This window comes from Mytilus galloprovincialis, chromosome 10 (assembly GCF_965363235.1).
Source record: "Mytilus galloprovincialis chromosome 10, xbMytGall1.hap1.1, whole genome shotgun sequence".
NCBI lineage: Eukaryota > Metazoa > Mollusca > Bivalvia > Mytilida > Mytilidae > Mytilus > Mytilus galloprovincialis.
In genome coordinates, this window is record NC_134847.1 from 12,313,056 (window position 1) to 12,333,047 (window position 19,992).

At 33.0% G+C, this 19,992-nt stretch overlaps 1 protein-coding gene across 1 annotated transcript in view; it reads left to right on the top strand.

Moving 5' to 3' along the window:
• LOC143048974 (acid-sensing ion channel 4-A-like) overlaps window positions 1-19,542 on the top strand; it is a 35,180-nt gene extending 15,638 nt beyond the window's left edge. The window contains exons 2-8 of the mRNA XM_076222813.1: window positions 6,781-7,156; window positions 8,506-8,604; window positions 9,653-9,800; window positions 13,683-13,742; window positions 18,140-18,230; window positions 18,478-18,584; window positions 19,390-19,542. Coding sequence (XP_076078928.1) covers window positions 6,781-7,156; window positions 8,506-8,604; window positions 9,653-9,800; window positions 13,683-13,742; window positions 18,140-18,230; window positions 18,478-18,584; window positions 19,390-19,541 — 1,033 coding nt within the window. The 3' untranslated portion in view covers window position 19,542. The remainder of the gene's footprint in view (window positions 1-6,780; window positions 7,157-8,505; window positions 8,605-9,652; window positions 9,801-13,682; window positions 13,743-18,139; window positions 18,231-18,477; window positions 18,585-19,389) is intronic.
• The last annotated feature ends 450 nt before the right edge of the window (window positions 19,543-19,992 follow it).

The following is a 19,992-nucleotide window of genomic DNA, read 5'->3' on the forward strand; positions in this document are numbered from 1 at the left end:
AGTATTTTCTCAAGTGTATATTTCTTGTAAATAATAAATTTGTCACCAGAGAAATATATCTAATGTCGGATTTTTATTTGATGTTCATATTAATAAGTGACTGAAATACAAATTTTTATAGATATTTAATTCACATTTATATATATTTTTTTTAAAGTACGTGTTGAAGTTTGGATAACCGGCAGATGCTTGTTGCGTTTTCATTAAATTCATCTTGTTATTGGGCTGTGATAAGCCCGGTAGTACCGAAAAATTAATCTAATATTTCGTAGCGTTCTTTGTCTCTTGAACCAATTTTATTTTTCAGGTGGTCGGACACATTATCTATAATGTGTTTTGTACCCGTATCTCTATTCTGTTTATTTTTTCTTGCAAGCGTGCTTTAATGTGGTGACAGGCGACGACGGACATGCGTTTGAACAATAGACTGGTTTGGAGCTGGAACACTTTAGTTTGTTTCTTATGGTGCACTGTTCAAAATTTATTTTCATATATGAAGACATTTTAAGAAATGTATAACTGGACAAAACGAAACCAATAAGATAATGCATTTTTACTACATGCAACACACTAAGTTCATATATGACCCGTTTGAGTAATATATTTCGGGCCTTCAACAGTGAGTAAAGCGCATAGCACATAGTCATTATTTCATAAATTATTTCGTACGATATGTTAAGCAGACAATTTGTTAAAAACAATACAAATCGGATTTCCTTCTGACATACTTGCCACAGGCATTTGTCTCAGAAAAAAAATTCCTATATACCTTTTCTGAGACAAGTGCCTGTGATACTTGTTCTTCTTTAAGAAAAGTAGATTTAAAGAAATTATAATTGAAAATATTTCTGCCGGCTTTTTCTTTTTTCGCGTGATATATTTAGGTTTAAATATTCTGATTATGTTGCATTACAAAAAATAATTATTTACACATCATGTGGTAAAGGCATATTTTCAAGGCATTCATACGAAGCATTCTCTTTCTCTGTCAGAATTATATCTTTAGCTCTAAATTTACACATACTGAAAAAAAAATTCGTGAATACTGTACTAAAAACTGTGGAACATTTTTAAAACATTTGTCTCTTTTATATATTTGAAAATGAAACTTAATCTGACTTAAAATCGGGAAATGATTTTTTTAACTTCTTTTACTTTTAGAAGAATAATAAAATGTCGAAATATACAAACAAATAAGTACCGTATGAAGCCTTTGTAAACAAATATCAAGCTGGTTGAAAACTAGTGGTTTGGATAAACCCCAAGAACGACACATAATTTTCTCTCTCTCAATTCCATCGTATTGTTTTAGTGAAACCATTTGTATATATACACGCATCTTTGTCGAAATTAAAATAAAAACAAAACACTTATCAATATATATATTTATTTTGTCTTCATATCTCTTACATAACAAGCTGACCACACTCTAACTTATTAGTCATTTAGTAGGCGCACATCAAAGTCGTGCACCTGTGGCAAATAACTTTGTCGGGAAAGAAGTAAAACAAAAACAAAAAAATTATTTGTTCTGTAATCATTTTTCACAAGAACAACACATTTAATTATAAATATTAAGCATACATTTTTTTTAGATACAATTGTTTATTACCTAAAATAAAAAGATTATGATTGTTTAATGAATTGTTTTGTCATTTGGCACGTGTCAAACGGTTCATTGATTTTCGGCATATCAAAGAAAAACGGGCACGTGCCTAAATAATGTTGAATATCTTGTTTATTTATGATTATTTTTCTATAAAATTTGAAATTTATGCATGAAATATCAATCTCTAACATAATATGTAAAAATAATACACACAACAGCACTCCTTCTAGTCCTTAGTGGCATTGTATAGTCCTTAGTGCACTAAGGAGTCCTTAGCAGGTTTAGACGTACCGTGATATTCTAGCCTAACGTGTTGATGTGTCTGTTGTCAGAGATGCACATAGACCTAGGTGAACAATACTGTCTTTAGTTACATCTAGTGTTTAGTTCCATAAAATTTCAGTTATTATCAAATTTTGTTGAAGAATTTATTGGTGAAAGTTAATGTAAATGTTCAGTTGCAAATACTACATGCATATTGAGGACACAATAGAAGAAGTATGGTTACTGGCAAATCTATCCAGGCATCTCCACAATAAAAATATTTTCACGGAAAGCAAGCTATACTAAATAAAAAAATAAAAAACACTTATGGACGATTTTCAAAGTTGTTTAAGTAATTGTAGTGTATTGGATATACCCGTTGGACGCATGTTTCTATCTTGTCATTACTTTCAATGAAAAGCTGGTGGTATTCTTAGCTCCAACACCATGTGTTGTTTTAAAATTGCTTCTGATTTTATTCACAGTTTTTTTTCAGATGGTGTCACAGTCATGTCTCAGTACCCAACAAGTCGGTTGAGTACAGGAACCCCGATGAGTTCAAAATGATGAGTCCTCTATGCAGAAAGAAAATTCCGCACATAGAGGCGGGCCTCTTTTGGTCACTAAACAATAATGAATAATAGTTCAGAGAAATGGTTGCTACACTAAACACTAAAATGCACTTTTGAACTTAAATTGAAAAAAAGCACATGAGATTACCAAAGGATAAAGGTTTCTGCTTTGAGACAGGCGATGGATGTATACTCATGACTTTCGATATCTCAACCGGCCCCTATTCCTTTAGCAAATGAGGAATAAACAACCACAATGCATTAAACAAGAGAAAACTCGATTTAAAAGAAGCCAGAGTCAAATGTAGAAATAGGTAACAGAAGAAACTACGCAAATGGCAATAATAAACATAAAATAACAAACGGACCAGTAGCAGTAACTCAATGCAAGCTCCATGTTTGAAGTACACTTATCGGTAATTTGTGTCATTGGTAGAAAAATTAACAATTCTTAAACAATAATATCTGGGAATATTTGGTCTGCTCCAATAAAATAATATCCTTACCTACTACAAAAACATATAAAACTATTCTCTGTTCTTTGGTTGAGTTCACAAATAGATTTTTCTCTAAGATATTTCATTCTCCCATAGGATATTTGTTTCTCCTATAGGATATTTATTTCTCCTATAGGATATTTCTTTCTCCCATAGGATTTTTTTCTCTCTTATGAGTTGCTTTGATCTCCCATAGGATTTTTAATCTCCCTTAGGATTTTTAATCTCCCTTAGGATTTTTAATCTCCCTTAGGATTTATTTATTACCCTTAGGATTCTTTTTTATCCCACAGGATATTTTTTCTGTTATGAAATCCCTTAGGATATTTATTAATCCTATCGGATATTTTTAATCCCATGGGATTATTTTATTAGACTAATATCCTGTAGGATAAAAAATATCCTATAGGAAATGCTTTTATTTTTCCTAAGGGATTTTTTTAATCCTAAGGGCGAAACTATATCCTATAGGATATTTTTATTCGCCTAAGGGATTATAAATCCCTTAGGATTTAAATATCCTGTAGGATATAAAAAATATCCTATGGGATTAAGACTTTATCCTATAGGATTTCTCAAAATCCTGTAGGATTTTTAAAAATCCTATGGGAGAAAAAAATATCCTACAGGATTTTGGCACTATTTTCACTCCAGTTGCCGAACCGGGCGAGCCACACCAATTTTTTTTTTGTTTTGTGTTATTTATCCCCAGAGGTACATTATTGCCAAATTTGATGATTCTACGACAAAAAAAAGTGTGGTTCTAATTTGCACTTATGAGAAGTGCAAATTAATCCAAGAACATGTTCTAAATGATATCTATCAAACAAAAAATTACAGCAAAACAGCATCTTTTATGAGTAATTTGAGATTGAACGATAACCAACATTTTGTGCAACAGTACTTTCTTAAGTTCTTTGTATACAACGCAGATGTGGATTGATTTAACCATATACTACAGACTATAGAATACCAGAGCACAAATGCTGTAATGTCTCGTCTGCTTTACTTATGATAGTATATTTGTCGAACGTCTATAATATCAAGGGTTTTACTAGAAGTGTCAAATGCGCTTAAGATTGCCAATGATTCATAAAAAGAATTCAAGGTCAGAATACCATGCCATACAGATCTCTACAAATATCCTGTACACCAAATAAATGTGTTCCTATTCTTACAGTGCCTTAGAAACTGACAAATGTAAAAGTTATGCTTGGCCAATTAATTCGGAACATAAGGTCGAAAGTATATGAACCCTGACCGACAGCCAGACATAGACATCTTACTATCATGCAATATATCAAATACAATTGAAGTCATCATAGTCATATATGAAACATGCAGACAGACATGTACACCATACAAGAAATACCTTGGCGCTATAACATATATACAGGGATATATCCAAAAGGCTAAACAATATAAAACGAACATTGCCGAATGATGCATGGTAATGAGTTTGATGTTATTTGAAACCTTGCAGAAGTCAAAAATGTACACCTTACAATCATAACAACAGACAGTTGTCCTAAAGTTTAACGAATCCGCGATGCGGACTTGACCACAAATTGAATCTTCATCCATGAAATGAGGAAAATTCAGGGTCAGGTGAATCCTGTCTGACGGACATGTAGTTTATAGGATCCAATATACAAAATGTGGGTATCCTATAACTCGTGATAAGTGAGTACTCCACATGACAATAAAAAGAATCATCCTACAATCATCTAACTATTTTACATTTCATTTTTTGAAAATATTAATACTTTGAAATGCTTAAACCTATTGAGGATGTTGACCTATCTAGCTTTTCTCAATACCAATAACAAATATTAATTATGATATAATTGAGGAATAATTTGAACATCTTCGTAGCATCAGATCTTTCACGATCCTTTTCACGTTCTTAAAAAATGCAGTACTTGATCTTTCACGATCCGAAAAATCTATTTTTGTGTAAACAATTCTTTATTTACCAAGTTTCAGATTATGTTTATACAAAATAACTATGAGAACCATTTAATTAATTCAAATAGAATGCCCTTATTCGGATAAAAATAGTTTTTCTAGTCGAATTTGTGAAAAAAATCATGTTTGTTTACATTTTTTATGTCATTGAAATGTCGAGAAGCAATCTGCCTTTTGTTGTTTTGTAATAATTATGTACTTTTAAAACTGAATATTCTCACATACTGATCATAATGTTGAACCATTTTGACAGACAGTTTTATTTTGTCGTTAAATTGTCTGTGTAATTAATTAAATCAGAATATTTATTGACCTCGCATATGTCTTCTCGATTAAATGTCTTTCACGATCCGTTACTAGAACTTTCACGATCGTCTCTCAATACTTGACCGCCGTTAGATATTCTTTCACGATCATTTCTCTCGTTAAACCGAATAACACCCTTGATTATTATACGTTGGATACTAATTTTCGTGGATTTCGTGGGTACAGCTGAACGACGAAATTAAATGTTCAACAAATATCAAATTTTCTATAGGCTTGTATGCAGACTTCGTCAAAACCAATTGATAAAATAACCACGAACATGTAAGTTTTCCTCAATCCACAAAAATTGATATCCACGAACATTAATGTATATCATTTAAATCTAAAAATTGTGTGTTCATAAAAAAATGTATATACATGTATGATAAGTTATAATATAAATATAAAATTTTCGAATTTTTTTGTTAATATCTCAATATGAAGAGAAATGAATTTCATCTCAATTTCTTTTAGCAATCAATCCACACAACATCAAAATAAAAGAAAATTTAAAAAAAAAAAAATGATTTGTCATTTGCAAATAATTACATTAGATGTATGTTTCATTATGATACTTTATTCTGATTGGCTAACTGCACGTGTTATTCCGTAATAAAACTTTTCATTCATGATAACACGTGGTCCCACAATAACGTGCACAGGTGAATTAAATAAAACAATAATAAAATTCGTGTTTTCATGATCATTGCTACAAAAATGTAATTATAAGTATTGAATGCTTCTTTTTGTAACTTCATAGGGTTGTAAAAGCGTTGATCGTGCGCAAATTTTTAGTATGAAGCGCTTCTGCGCTTCATAAAAAATGTACCTCGGTCAACTCTTTTACACCCCAATGAAGTCACAAAAAGAAGCATTCAATTCTTAAATAATCAATCCCAAATATTTTTGTTTTAATGAATTAATCATCGTCCAAATTATCTTAAGCATGTGTAATACTTAGGTGAAATAAAAGAAAAATATAGAATTTAAAATATGTCAGATGAGCATGAGTTAAGGAGCAAAATATTCTGAAAATATTTTTAGATAATGGAGATAAAAATGTCGGGTAAAAGGCTGACTTAGACTTTTACCTTATATTTTCATTGGAATTATTTGGATCTGAAATCGAAAGAAATGAAATCTAGAATCTGCTTAAACTTGGTAAATGACATTTTATGAAAATATATTGAAGTCTTATATGAAAAGAAAAATGGGTGTTAGATTTGGTTTTGGAAAATATTTCACCCGGTATCGTAAGAAAAAATAAACCAAGGAGCAAGAACATCTGATAAAATTTCGTACAAAGTAAACCTGACCTAAGTTCATTCTTAGGCAAAAAAAAAATGAATGTGTGTGTTTCCTATTACATCTTTGAAAAAATAGGGTAGGTAGGTAGGGATTTCTTTTTTTTACATTGAGAGGAGGGACATTCTGACTTTAACAGTGCTTATTAAAAAATGACAAAAACAACTTTAGGGTAACCCATTTTAAAGCTAAAAAATAGGATGAGTACCGTAATAAGAAACACACATCTTTTTTTATTTGGCTTTAACACATTTTGCAGTGCAGTCTGGGCAGTAGTTTGGCTAGTGTGTGCTACCGTTCTCATCTATATTATTGTTACTCAGCTAATGAACTATTACAGTTATCCATCACTTTCTTCAACGTACCTTCGTTTTGACCAACAACTTGCGTTTCCGGTCGTAACAGTGTGTACCAAGAATCCAATGGATTTTAACAGCGTATCATTGTATTTCGATCAATCTTTTGTGGGTCACTCGGAAATACCAGTGGTTGAATATACAGATTTTTACTTTTATGAGACTGCTTATATGTGTGGATGTGCATGTAGAAGATTTAATGTCAATGGAACGTTTTTGACAAGTCAATATGGAATATCGTCTGGTTTGTTTCTTGAAACAACATCTACAGAACTGCAGGTATGTAGAATAAAATGATATCATAGATACTGTGCCACAGAACTTTAGGAATTATGGATGAGACAATTCAACTAAAGGCATGTTTTATCAAACTGTTTAATGTCAATGTTTGAAATATGCTGAGTTAAATTGCAACATATATTTGCAATTTTTTATTTCAAATATAAACGTTCACTTACTTCTAAACAAAACATTTTTGTAACAAAGAAAATAAATGATCAGGTGTAAATAGAGAATATCATATGGCGTTTTCAATATCGCATCCGTATCAACCCGAGACACCAAAATATTCCAAAGAGCTCTGCTCGAGGGATTATATTGGTTGAGGGTAGATACGGTGTGTGTTATTGAAAAAGCCATATCATATACACTTTATTATATACATATACCTGAAGTAGATGTTTTTTTATGTGACATGACGTCATACAGATAAGAAGGTTTGACATGACGTCATACAGGTTAGGTGAAAAATTTTGTCCTGCATTTTTTTTTAGTTGTAATCTCTGTCCTGCCTTTTTATTTTTCACTCTATTCAGTCCTGCCTTTTTTTTTATTAGTTTATCCTGACTTTTTTTTACCTAAATTGTCATCCTGCCTTTTTTTTTTTGCAAAGTGTCTCATCTTGCTTTTTTTTTTTTTACTCAAAACTCCTGTCCTGCCTATTTTTTTCAAATTTCATCCTAGCCCCCCCCCCCCCCCCCATAAAAATCAAATGGTAGCTCCCTTACAAAGTAAAAACATATATCAGACGAATTCTACAAGACCACGGACATTAAATCAATATCTTATAACCGTCAGCTTCAATAGACAAACAAAAAAACCTTTGCACATATAGTTTCAGCGTAAAAACATAGACCGATTGACGTCATAGACCAGGAGTTTGAAACGTAAACCATTAAATTGTGTCTAAATTGAGTAACACATCAACAGGACAATGATCTCAATCGCAGTATGATTTTTACGACGAACAACTTTAATCCTACAATGTAGTAAAGTATACAGACGAAATGATTGTTAACAGACTGAAAGAGCAATGGATGAGTTGTTGGTAACTGTTAATCCAGAAATTTTACATATAGATGCTTATATTTAGACGAAAAACACAATGGAATTGATTTCTCAAACCAATAGACAAATTAGGTTATATAAGATATGAAGAATTATGATAATCGGTTCATGGCCTTTAAAAAAAAAAAAAAAAAAAAAACAAGCCCTATAAAATTCTATTGTTTGCGAGGGCAGATTTTCGATTTTTTCATTTGAAATACTCAAGGAAAACAGAATGTTGATGCGCAATGCTCCGCTGTTCCTCATATTATCAAAAGAATATTTTTGTTTGTGTTGATCAGATTGCCATTCATGATCCTCAAGAAGATCCAAATATGGCGAGGGATGGTAGAACTGTGAGAAATGGCACTGAAACATTTATAGAAATTCACAGGAGAGAGGTCAGAATTCGATATTTAAGTTTGAGTCAAACTATAGATCTATACTTTTAAATCATTGCTTCAGTGTGGTATAGTTGATGAAATTACATTTCTGACAATATGATCAAAACCCTTCCATTTTGATTTATAAGGTTTACAATGTGAACCATCTGAAATACAAAAAATGTTTTTTTTTTTCATATGACCACTACCGACCAATTAAAGGCCACTGGCAAACATTTATTTTAGTTTAAACATATATTTATAGTGGATTAGAAAACGAGTTTTGCAACTTATATGAATCCCTTTCCATGTTTCGAAATTTGCAAGGGTGTCTTTAAAGTGCAAAGAGATATGTCTCTCTCTTAACACGAGTCATCCATTTATCGTCCCTTCCGACGGACTATCATCGTTTCCTCGAAACCACACTCGCAAATGGTGTAAAGGGAGAGCCGAAAATTTAGTCCCAAAAATTTTCATCCCGGACGGGAATTGAACCAGGAACCTTTGTGTTAGTAGTCCGATGCACTGACCACTACACCACGGCTCTCTTTACAAATTCTTTAAAAGGAAGGTTCAACTAAGGAGGTTACATATAACCTCCTTTATATGTAACCTCCTTTGTTTAACTGAATTAAGGAGTTGCATTGTCATAAATTATGAATAAAAGAAAGATGCGAGATAACGTTGATGAGACAGCAGCATATGATACGACGAAATGACCATACATTCTATAAATGCAATACAGATTATTGCTATTTTCCCGCCATTACTGGATATAACAAAAGTTCGCTTAAAATCTGACGTCACAAGAGAAAATGTCTGACACCACAAAGGAACAACTTCCGAAGCAAGGTTGTCAGTTCTTCGAACTTTCCCGAAGTCCTGCGTTTATGAGCTTCGGTCCTTGATTGGAAGTTGCACAAATGAAAAGAGATCGTTGTATTTACTTTAAATAAAAATATTGACACATAACCTCATTTTTCAACAATGAATTATTCAATTCATATTTAAATTTTTAAAGACGCATGTGTGTCAAATTTATTAAGAAATAAGTTATATATTACAGTATAAATCTTTACCAAGTCCATACATAGCGTATGGAAATCAGATTTGTATAGACGACGCCAATTACAACTTTGTTGATTGCAAACGTAAATGTTATAACGAAATGTTGATGAAACGGTGTAGCTGCACGATGAATCCTTCTCCAACAGGTACTATTAGTAGTTACTAAATTAATGCATCATAAAAGGAAAAATACGGTAAATCGTAATGAGAAAACATTTTCTGAACTAACCAACTTATATCATAAGATAACAAAGAGCTTATGTTATACACATTGTCCCAGAGAATATCATCACTGTACGTTGTTTTCAGCGCCCCTGTGTTGAAATGAATAGACATGATGCGGTTATTTTCTTTTATTTTTATATATATTATTTATTCTGGTATCACCTAAGTTGGACAAAGGTATACAGACAAACATATTAGTTTACATTACATTGCATATATGTGCATTTGTTGAGGAAGCATTAAATATGAGTTTTTTTACAACGGTATGATCAGTATAGCCGACAGGTTAACATCAGAGAGAATCCAGTTTGTCATTTATAATTCTAATAAATTGGCACAATTTTCGAAGTTTAGATTTCTGTTTTTGGTTCATAATAGCATTAAATTTTAAAACATTAAAGTTCGTTAGGTATTTCTTGTCAATAAGTAGTGGAGTAAGTTCGGTATGGGCCCTTTTGGGACACACATATATATATTAAGTGCCTTTTTTTATAACATAACTTGTCGAGTTTTTTATTCAAAGCGTTGAAACTCTTATAATTCCCTACCTCCAGGAATAGATTATTTTTTTGAATCATCAAAGCCCTTTATAACTACAAATGTACGTTGTTGAAGCATAATCCAAACTGTTTTGATTGGACGCCACTCATGTATCTTATACTAAAGAAATGTGCATACTAAATCGTCAATCTGGTATCACTACGATGTTCATAATTGAAGGGCAAATAACCGCCCGCAAAAGGACTTTAATGCAAGTTTATTAAGAATATGGAGAACCAACGGAAACCATCATGATATTTCATATAATGGAGGATATCTAAGAGTAAAGGAGAGGATTGAAAACTTTAGGATTGTGTACGTTGGTGCTCAGTGATGTCAATTTTCTTTTCAAACAGATATAAGAAGATGTGATATGAGTGCCAATGATACAACTCTCCATCCAAGTCACAATTTGTAAAAGCAAACCATTATAGGTCAAAGTACGGTCTTCAAGGCTTCAACAAGGAGCTTTGGCTACAATGAACAGCAAGCTATAAAGGGCCCCAAAAATGAGCAGTGTAAAACAATTCACAAATCATTACAAAGGTGTAGATTTTTTCACTTTTCGTCGTTCATATAAAAAAGAAGATGTGTGGAATGATTGCCAATGAGACAACTCTCCACAAGAGATCAAATGACACAAAGATTAACAACTATAGGTCACCGTACGGCCTTCAAAAATGAGCAAGGCCCATACCGCATAGTCTAATTTAGGTCATAGTCTGTACAAACCTAAGTACATTATAAAGATGACCAGATACTACAAATCATTTCACATTTTGGATAGGCTTCAACTTTGAAGATTACAAATTCTAAGAAAATGAGAAAAAGAAAAGGTCCTCATCATACCTTGACCTTTCATAGTGTAATACAAAATGCACAAGTGTTGTACTTGACTTTCAGCCTATGTCGTCTGGACTTTAGCTGGCCTGGTAAAAACGAAAAATTCCAAAATAACTATATTTTATTACAACTGAAATCTCATGGCAACTCTTATAATAACAATTTCAAATAAATGCTTACAATATATTTCACAATATATAGTTAATCATACATAGATATTATTGTCAAACTGTAATAAATATATAAAATGTTTCCTTTGTTTAACGTAATACGTAAATATTTCTATTCTGGAGATCAAGCCTGCATCGGTACGATTTCATAATATACAACAGGCTATTATTTGAACTTGGAATTGTTTTCAAATATGGAATTTGCATAATTTCTTGTGTTTAAAATTTTTAATAAATTCCATGTTTATTTGGTATCATAATCTTTTGAGCGGTTAATAACACTTTCCATACAATGTATTTTGGTTAGATAGTGTTGTGCGCGGCACAGTACATTATATCGAAAATATACTATTTTCTTTGTGATAGAAAGTGTTGTGCGCAGCACAGAACATTTCAGTACAGAATAAACATGGAATTTATTAAAAATTTCAATAACAAGAAATCAAGCAAATTCCATAATTAAAAATAATTCCAAGTTCAAATAATAGCCTGTTGTACATGAAACCACAAATATTTTCTTTATGTTCTGTAAACTAAAGCGACAAACAATGATTTCTCTAAACTTGTTCAATATTAAATATAAGCAAATAACAGAATTATACTTTACTACAAATAAATTATGCAGCAAATTCACAAATCTCATGTATACAAATTTGCATGGAATAATGAATATTTATGAAATAAATAACATTTAAATAAATAAAACTAAATTAAAAAGTAAATGTAAAATGTAATTTTCATAAAAAGAATGCTTTAAAATATTAAATATGAATTACCTAGTAAAAACGAAGAATTTCAAAATAACTATATTTTATTACAACTGAAATATCATGGCAACTGACGAATAGCCCAAAACACTAGCTTAAAAAGGTCGTTGCTCACGTGCTTAGAGATCCCAGATTTTCTTCGTTTTACCAATGAAAAGTCTCGTTACATGATTGTTTAACTGACCACGTGATTTCAATTGGTCACTCATAATTTTGTCTTGCCGTCAACCAAGCTGACACTTTGATTTTCGTATACCTATGTTGTAACAATCTATGCAATAGACAACGTTCGAGTTCGATACATTTCCGTCAAAAACTCTGGTTTTAGTGAACGTCATTTGTGCGTTTAGGGGCGTCGTCACTTCCATTCCAATGTTGAGCGAGTGGTTGGAAAACTATAATTCTATATTGTACGAATAATTCGGCAAATTGAATTTTCAAAATTGACAATCAGCATTGCTGTCATTAGGGAATTGTCAGTAAGTACCTACAGAACAACCATTATTTCTAGTTTATCCTGCACAATGACGATCACCAAGACGCTTGATGAACGTAAATAGTGCAGGGATACAGGCGACCCCCTCTACTGGTAAATGACGTCATAAAGGCGCGTATAATTGACGAGTTTCTTTCGGTGACGGATGAACTCGAAAGTGGTCTATTGTGACAATAGGCTTTATTGCCTACACTCTTTCTTTAATTCAAAATATATAGCATGTATAATTAATGTATGAATAATTATCAATATTTGTCAAACATTTGTCCAATCTATTTTCTTCTAAATTGTCTATTTTTACAAATTCATTTTGAGAATAAGAAACAAAATACTTAACAAAAGAAAGTTTGTTATAGATATATTTTAAAATTTCCAATTTGAAAAATAGGAAATATAACAAAAGTACAAACACATGGGACCTAAGTTGTTTTAAGTTTTCTTAAATTATATCGATAGTTTTAATAATTTTTATACTTATTTTTTTCTGGTTAAACACTTAGGAGTAACAAGTACTATTTTTGTTTTAATAGGTTTGTTTTTGATTTTTGGTTGCTTAACGTTCAAAGTTTTTTTTTGTGAAAAATATAAACGTATATATATATATATATATAGAGTATGACCACTGTACGTAATCAACGTACTAATATTTGTCGCCTTTTGATCGCAAGTTGAATCTATGAAGGGAACGTTAAATCTTGACCCAGTACACAACAATCTAGTCGACAGTAAAATGTTCACAGACAGATAATGTTGCTTCAAAATGCATACCGCTCGCTGAAAACAAAATAAAACTCGAAGGCCGCAAACATGACCTGATATACGATATACATGTGCAATGGTTCTTTTACCTAGCTGACCTTATTCTTTCCTTATTTGTAACGTATTCTTTCCTTATTTGTAACCTTATTTCGTACTATATTCTGAATTAGGCCTCTTGGAAATGTTTTATAACCGGAAGTTGACATTTTTTTTTATTTTCCTTATTAGGAAATGAAACATATTGTGTGAAGGATTACAATGCCAATACTTGTGCCGCAGAACTATACGGTAAGTTTTTTTTTTATAAAACGATATATTGCTACCCAGTATGGTAATGCTATGGTTTCAGTGGTCATGTTTTGTTTCATAATTCGGACATGATCACCACGCATACTGAACATGGATTCCATGAAATTTAAGTTGAGGTTATGCTCTAAACAACAATAATGACAAATTTTAATTTTGTTTTTAATTTTCCGAAAAATAAGTTACATTTTTTGTTGAGATAAAATGTGATTGAGCAAAAAATGGTTCGTCAATACTGAGTTTTGATACCTTGCTATGTATTACCGCAGTGCCACTAGGCCACGATTGCACTACGATCTGGGAAAAAATCATAATTTTGACGATCGTAGTACGATCTTGTAGATCGCAGTAACGTCGTATCAAGATGATGATGATCGCGGCCAACTTTGAACATGTTCAAAACAATCGTGGTGTGGTCGTGTCGGAATCAGATCGTAGTAGAAGCGTAGTGAGAGCGCACTAAGGTCGTAGTAAGATCCCAAAGGACGCTGTATCATCGTAGCGAAAGCGTGATTCTATTCAGAGAGATTGCGCTACAATCTCACAACGACGTTATTGCGACCTCACTACGATCATCACATTCTCACCTCGACCCAACTACGCTTCCACTACGACTATACCAAGTTTAAACACGCTGTTCAAGACCATAGTACGATTCAAGCACGCTCTTGCCGCCTTCATCGCGCTCTTCTTACGACCTGACTTCGTTCCTACTGCGACCATCATTCTCATTGTCATTTTGACATATAAAATATATTAATTATCTACAGTTTTCGTTTGTCTGTATGTAATTATGACTTCTTGTCCATTTTCTCTATCGGCCCACCCATGCTTCATTTCGGGGCCTTTTATAGCTGACTATATATGCTGTATGGGTTTTGCTCATTGTTGAAGGCCCTACGGTGATCTATATTTGTTAATTTCTGTATCATTTTGGATTTTTGTGGAGAGTTGTCTCATTGACAATTATACCACATTTTTTTATATTCACACATATGTGTCATCTTTGCTATCGTTCACTAAAATATCGTCATTTGAGCTTGATGGACCAGCAATTGGTTGTAATTTAGGTTGAATTGGTCGGTCCGACATCCCTGCTGGAGCTCCCTCTGCCTCTACATCAACCCCTACCATCACGCACACGTGTTCTAGTAGATTTTGGTGATTTTTCAGAGAAATTTACGTATTAATCAGAAATAGTAGGAATCGAACTGTATTGAAATGGAACACGATGTTGACGTTATTTCTGAGAACGTAGTAAGATAGGTATGCACGTAGTATAATCGTGGTAAGAACGTGCTATAATCGCAGTAGAAACGTGGTAAGATTGTGTTACAATCGGATAACTCGTAGTATGGTGGTTGTGAGAACGTGATGAGCGTAGAAAGATCTTGATAAGCGTAGTGAGATCGCAAAATAAGCGCGATGAGAACGTGGTACAATCGTAGCGGGATCGTTGTAAAATCGTATTGAGGACATAGTAGCATCGTGAAAGCAACGAAAATTTACATTTTCATGCCGCTCATACCACGACCTCACCACGATCTGAATTTATCTTAGATCGGGGTGAGCATGGTGCGATCGTGGCATAGTGGAACTGGGGATATGCTAGGTTCACACTGCCGATCAGATCAACTCGACTAAGCCCGATCAAGACAAATTACGTGATCGGGAGACAGGTCTGACTCAATCCACAAGAATGTTCGGAATAGTCTACCTTGCTCGTCATCGATCTGACTTTCTACCCGAGAGTTTTTTTTTCAAAAACAGTCGAGTAAGGATCGAGAAGCAAGTCACTTGAGAACAGATCGAGAATTCGTCGAGTAGCGATCGAATTGATCAGGAAAGGATCGTGTAGAGATCGAGTTCGGTCGGAATACAAAAAAAAAAAATACCAATCAGTACTCGATCTTTTCGATCTTTGCTCGACTAATGTACGATAATTTCCAGATTAACTCGACCAATGCCCGATCGCTTCCAGATCACTGCGACTTGTATATTTATATCATCCCAGGCAAACTCGACCAATACCCGATCCCTTCGCGACCACATTCGACCACTCTTCGATCTCTACTCGACCATACACGAGAACACATGACTGCTACACGATTTTCTAAAAGTGTGTGCATATATGATTAACTCTCATAACTATGCTTCCGCAAATATATATTGGCAACATTATGTTTAACTGTACAAATATTCATTTATGTACAACACGTGTCTTTACTTTTACAAGGAAAGGTAACATTTTAAAAGAGAGACAAAACACACAAAAAGAAACAATCAAACACAGAGGTCGAAAACAAACCGACACAGCCATAGCGAAAAACGGTAACCGACGAGAAGACAAACAGCCGTCCACATAACATAGAAAACTAAAAACCTAGCAGCACACGAAACCCAACAAAACCTTGGATGATCTCAGAAGCTCCGGAAGGGAAGATAATCCGGCAATTTTGGCACGGCGGATTTTTCAAATATTAGAGTAATTGTGCAATAAAATTCATTGTTAGACTGCTGATGGCTAAGTTATCTTTCAAAGTTGGGTTATAAAAACATCAGGATTATATTTTTTCTGTTTTATGGGCTATTTTCTGTTTTGTCTGTCCGTATTTTTTTTTGCCCAGAAATGTTTGTAGCATAAAAAAAAAGAAAATGTGGTACAATTGCCAATAAGACAGTTCTTCACAGAACACCAAATGACACAGAAATTGTCAATTGTCGCTGCAAATGCGTCTACAGTTAGTCGTTCGTCGTTTGTTAGTTCAAACGATGCATTTCTTTCTAACTTTAACATTAAATCAATTATCTAAACGTGTTCGTGCTTGTCATAACTCAATACACTGTCTAAAATTACTCAAAACTGCAATCCCCTCTAACCAAACGATGCATTTGTTTCTACATCTGTTATGTTTTAACAAACTATAACAAACGGCACACAACGTTTACCAAACTTTGGTTAGAAAGAAATGCACTCTTGATCTCTTTATAGATATATGTAAAGTTGTAAACTGTTTTAGAAAAGGTATCACTCAAGGAGATTGAAATTTTACTTTGGGTCAAACTTTGTGGAAATATGTGTCATCTTTGCCCTCTTTGTGCAATATTTTTTTGGCAAATACATACAGGTTGTTGCCATACAGCAAACGGAAAATAAATATCTTTAACCATTCAACTACTGGATATCAAATCTATCAAAAATAGTGATTACATACTTATGCACATATTTGACAAACAGTACGCTTTTATTTGTAAGAAAGCAAGACAATTGGGATGGTATAGTTTATGTATATTGCTATCTAACAAAAGTACTAATCTAGTGACAAATCTCATTTTGTGGTGTCATTTCCAAAAAAGAGCAATAAAACATATCAGTGTCCACTATGAGGACGTTTTTATAAGCATTGGGTTCCTCTTTATTGAGTAAGTGCCAGTCTCTCAAACTGCCCACACAGTAGTCGTCGTGTCAGTCACTGCCTCACCTAAATTTCTCGGCGCTTCTTAATGTGTACACCAGCTTCTTCGTCTTTTATGCATTCTACAAGCTCCTGCACGCCTCTTAACCTGTCTCTCCGAGCTCTTACCACCTTGCCCTCAAATTCAACTGCTTTATTTCTATGTAGATATTTTAAATGTATGATTTTACTGTGTTCATGGGACACCAATAATGTCCCAGCTAGCATATTTACCATTATAAAAGGTCATGTTTGGACATATGTGAGTGCAGACGGACAGGGCAGGGAATAAAAAATTCGGACGTTTTTATGATAAAATGTATATACCCGACCAATTCCCGATTATCCCTACGACCCATATACGATCAGGTCGATCTGGTTTGGTCGAGATCGGGCTGAGATCGTGAATAGTTGATTAGGTCTAGCTAGTCGAGTAAAGATCGTGCAAAGATCGTGAATTGATCGGAATTATCGAATACATATTCAGTTTGTTGTCGGGATGGAGTTGTGATGGAGTCATTAAGGAGTCGTGAATGGTTGAGTCAATGTCGTGTACAGTCGGATGGCGGTCGGGTAGAAGTCGTAAACAGGCCCGATCAAGAATTTGGTTGAGCTTGGTCGTGGATCGAGTTGATCTGATTAGCAGTGTGAACCTATCTTTAAGGACATGGGGACCAGTCTTTACTAGGAACAAAATCTCGAAAACTGAAAAGTCAATAGAAGTCTGAAATGAACAAACCATTTTTTGTTTTAATTCTTAGACATGCACTTAAATAAACAATTGAATATAGACGTACTAGACAACTGTTATATCTTTACTGACAAGAAGCACAATTGAATGGGGTACATACACAAATTTATAAACGAAACATGTTTTTTTTTATGACATACATTTATTCAGTCCTACATTACTTACTTTTACAGGGGCTATATTACAGTCGTCAACATTATGTGTTTGTCCTCCAGAATGCCGGGTCATTAAGTATGACCAAGTATTATCATCCGTAGCGAATAAGTAAGCATATTAATTACTTGGGTTATAATTTAGGTTTGGCACCATATAGTCTTAGTGATATCAGAAATTGTAATTTTTTTAATATACATGTAATGTAACATTAAAATAAGTAATTTAGTTTGTTATTTTGGTTTGGAATAATTCTTTTTGGAATTATAATCATGTTTCGAAAACTTAAATCAAAAACAAACATGTCTATTTTTATTGTATAAATTTCAAAATCTGAAAGTTATGAATTATATTGTAGAAATGATTATCAGAGCCACTACCTGAGAATTCGGATATATCTGAAAGATCTGTCAACTACAGTAACAGAACAAGTTCCTAAATACGACGGTGTTGCGTCATTGTTAGGTAAATAAGATAAACTCCTGACAGAACAAATCTAATTTTATTGGCATATTTTAATCTCAGCAAAGATACCAAAGTTATAATAAGATGTTTTGTATACCTTACAGTCCCGTATGACTTGGAATTTGTTTTTCGGTTCTCCTTGCTTGATCTCTAAAATAATCCACGACGAATTCGAAGGTGCTGTACAATACCTTATATGGCTTGTCATTTTGCAGCAACAAAGGACTTCATACCCGGGTAAAATGAATAAATGAAGTTGTTTTCTCTCGATTAAGTTCTGACTTAAAGAAATGGGGACCCTGATATTAAATCATCTTTTACAAAGTTTTTATAATCCGTTTTTTAGTCAGGAAAAAGACAGTTGTTTTCTATACGTTTGAAATGTTTAAGCTTTCAATTTTGTCATTTGATTTCGGAGTTTTCGTTTTGACTTTGATGGAAGTTCAGTATTTTTGTTATTTTACTTTTTTCTAAAAGGATGATGTCAAATTTCCAATTGCTAACTGTCTTGTTTTCTATGTTGTGTTTGAATATTGCAGTTTGTTTTTGGTCTATTTTCTTTTTTCTTTTTTTACATGGTGTTGTTAGTTTATTTTCGACTTATGAGTTTGAATGTCCCTTTTGTATTTTTCGCCTCTTTTTCCAAGCCAGGATTATGACAGCTGTTATCCATTTTTATGATGTGTTTTAGCTTATAACTTTGCTTTTTGCTAAGGGACTTTTCGTATAGAATTTTTCAAGGAGTTCTGCATTTTTGTAATGTTACTTTTTACATTTTAATGAACAGAAATATATTATTTTGTAGCAAACCTTGGAGGACAGATGGGGTTATTTCTGGGTGCCAGTATCCTTACCATTACAGAACTGTTGGAATTTATTATATTTATCGTGTGGACTTCTATTCATCGTCATGCGAAAGGAAAAAATGCTGTTCAAAATATATCTAAAGACATTTGAATCAATCCAATAAACTTTATTTGCAATATATTGACTTTCTACTCAAATATGTACATATATATGTTTATATTGACAATGGTTACAGAACTCTGGAATCAGGTGAAAAGTACAAGTTAACAAAGTCATATAGAATATGTAAGATAAAGAAAATTGAAAAAGAAGAATTGAAATTAGAAATTTACAATGAGATTTTGATACAAAGTAACAAATGAAAAAATATACCAAACGTTAATAAAACCCTTTTAAACCGACGAAGTTACATTTATTGGCTTAGCAAAGGTTCTGTGTTGAAGGACGTATTTTGACTTATAATGGTTTACATTTACAAATTGTGTCTTGGATGGAGAATTTTCTCATACCACATCTTCTTATGTCAAATAAGAAGCTTTCAAGCAGATGTTGGTTATAAACATGATCAGGTTTAACATTTCTTTCATGTATACACGTGGAA